Below are 2,328 nucleotides of genomic sequence, written 5' to 3'. Positions count from 1 at the left end.
GGGTCGGATGCCGGGCGGGCACTCCCTGGCCACGCTGGTTTTTCCAAGGGGAAACTGAGGCAGAAGGGGCAGGTCCAGCTGGCAGCCGCCACCCTTGATAACCCTTACACCGTGCCCCTCCTGGGTCCCCCACCCCTCTGCTCCCGGATATGGGGTGGGGGGCCGAGATCGGCCCCCTCCCAACGAAGGGGCTGGGCCAGGCAGGGAGTGGGCGGAATTCCTGGACACATTCTTCCCTAACCTTTGCTTTCTCAAGATAAATATTTATCTGTCCAGGGCGGGGCGGAGGCGAGGGGGCGGGTGCAGGGCTGCAGGAAGAGGGCCCTGACCATCCCAGGGCGGACTCCTGGGGCTGCAGAAGCCCTAACCCTGTCCCACTGGTGGGCGGGGGGTGGACCCACAACTGCACCAAGCACCCGCCTGGGGCCTGGCCAGGGCCAGCTTCTCCCCAGGGACGGGGTGGGGGGCGGAGGTTCTGAGAAGTGACACAGCTGGTGACTCACACAGGCCTCCCGCCTCCCAGCTCAGCCGGGCAGCACTAACCTCCCCTGCTCAGGGCCTTGGGGAGGGGAGGGGCGGAGCAGGCGAGTGCAGCCCCCCCTGGAGACTCTGGCTGCAGGAAGGGCCTAGGGTAGCCCCTCCACCCACCCTGCAACTTCCTCCCTGGGGAGGACCAATGGGGCGGGGAAAACCCAGTGAAGCAGGACCACTCCTCCCAGGCCCCAGGGCGCCCTGACCCCAGCCCTCCAGCGGGGAGCTGTTCACACTTGCCCTAGGAAGTCACCTGCAGCCCCCAGCCCTGCTTCAGGGACCCCTGGCTCCCCCCAGACCACCCAGTGGGGGCCCCTCCCCCTGGGTTGTGCTGCAGGGCCAGGGCAGGATGGGACCTGCCGGGCCGGGGGAAGGGGCGGGGGCCCAGGGTGGCAAGGAGCAGAGTAGCCCAGCAGGTTCCCTGGGCCTGGGCCGCCTGCACAGGCCGGCGCCCCCACCCAGCAGTGGGCTCGGTTGGGGTCTGTGTTGCCCTCCTGGGAGGTGGCCAGGGGCATGTCAGAGGAGGACCCGTCGCCAAGATAATGAAGGGAGGAGGGGAAAAGGCCAAGAGCGCGGACCGGGCAGTGCCCTCCTGGCTGCTCGCGGGACGGGGCAGTGCCCTCCTGGCTGCTCGCTAAATGCTTTCCTAACATCCTGTTGGCCTCGGGGCTGGCCCCCACCCCTCCCCTTGCAGGGAGAACAAAGCCCACAGGAGGGGCGGAGGGGTGAGGAGGTGACTCCCAGCCCTCACAATGGGGTCACTGAAGGCGGAAGGAGTGTCACCAGGCTGGCCCCTCCCATAGCAATTGAAAAAAAAGAAACTGCAAGGGGAGGGGGTCAGGGCTGGGGGGCTCCCCGTGGGGATCGGGCTGGGGTGTGAGAGTGTGGGCCAAGGTCACCTCGCAGGCAGGCAGGCCGCCGCTGGGAGAGCCCAGCCCCTCCCCCCAGCCAGCCACGGTGGGACAGGGCCCTGAAGGTCGGGGTGGGTGCTGGGGACAGTGCAGGAAGAGGAAGCGGGGTGACCGGCCAGGCTGGCACCTAGGTGGGGCTGCGTGTCCCCTCTCTGGCCCTCCCCCACAGGCACAGGCCTCCTGGAGGCGGCCACCACCCCCCAGCCTAGCCAAGCCTGCTGCCCCCGCAGGCTGGCAGGCCAGGCGTGGGTCTTACCTGGGTCTCAGTCAAACTCTCCAGGGCTTGCATGACAGACTGCTCCGGCCTGGAGGCCTGAGACTAGAGAAAGAGGGAAAGGCCTGAGTGTGGGCGCCGCGGTGGGCTGCCCGCAGGGAGAGGCGGGGAGGGGCTGCGGCTGGGGCCTGGGGGCACACCCCCCCGGGGCCATTTACCATGAGGCCAGCCTCCACCGTGGGCACCAGCGTGAGCTTGCTGCCGTCCCCCACGCCGAACTCTCGCAGCTTCCCCGAACTGAGCCGGCTGGGGGAGGAAGGAAGAGGGTGAGACGCCGAGACAACACGGGGACGCGGAAGCCGGCCGGGGGAGGGCCGCGCGTGGGGCGCCTGAGAAGCCGTTCCCACCCCCACCCTTCCCGGTCCCAGATCCGGGCCGGAGCTGGTGTCGGGAAGCCTGGCCCTGGGAACCCCCATCCTGGATGCTCAGACCCCCGTGAGCCCCAGTGCAGACTCGGCCAGCCCTCAGCATCTCAACCCGCACTTTGTCGTCGCCGGAGTCCCAGTGTGTTCGCGGCCACCCGCCCCCGCCCCGCGCTCGCCTTTGTGGGCGCCGCGGGCTCGGCCCGAGCAGAGGCCTCCAAGGCTGCGGCCGCGGGGGGGGCCCCCGCCC

The 2,328-nt window shown here is 69.6% G+C and overlaps 1 protein-coding gene across 1 annotated transcript in view; it reads right to left on the bottom strand.

Annotated features, from left to right (window-relative positions):
* The window catches only part of MIDN (midnolin), a 4,575-nt gene extending 2,308 nt beyond the window's left edge, over positions 1-2,267 (bottom strand). Inside the window, exons 1-2 of the mRNA XM_027769564.1 lie at positions 1,875-2,267; positions 1,699-1,761 (exon numbers count right to left, since the gene is read on the bottom strand). Of these exons, the coding sequence (XP_027625365.1) occupies positions 1,699-1,761; positions 1,875-2,132 (321 nt within the window). The 5' untranslated portion in view covers positions 2,133-2,267. The remainder of the gene's footprint in view (positions 1-1,698; positions 1,762-1,874) is intronic.
* Between the last annotated feature and the right edge of the window lie 61 nt (positions 2,268-2,328).

Source organism: Tupaia chinensis, unplaced genomic scaffold (genome assembly GCF_000334495.1).
Source record: "Tupaia chinensis unplaced genomic scaffold, TupChi_1.0 Scaffold149964_1, whole genome shotgun sequence".
In the NCBI taxonomy this organism is placed as follows: Eukaryota; Metazoa; Chordata; class Mammalia; order Scandentia; family Tupaiidae; genus Tupaia; species Tupaia belangeri.
This window is presented reverse-complemented; position numbering and strand designations above follow the sequence as displayed.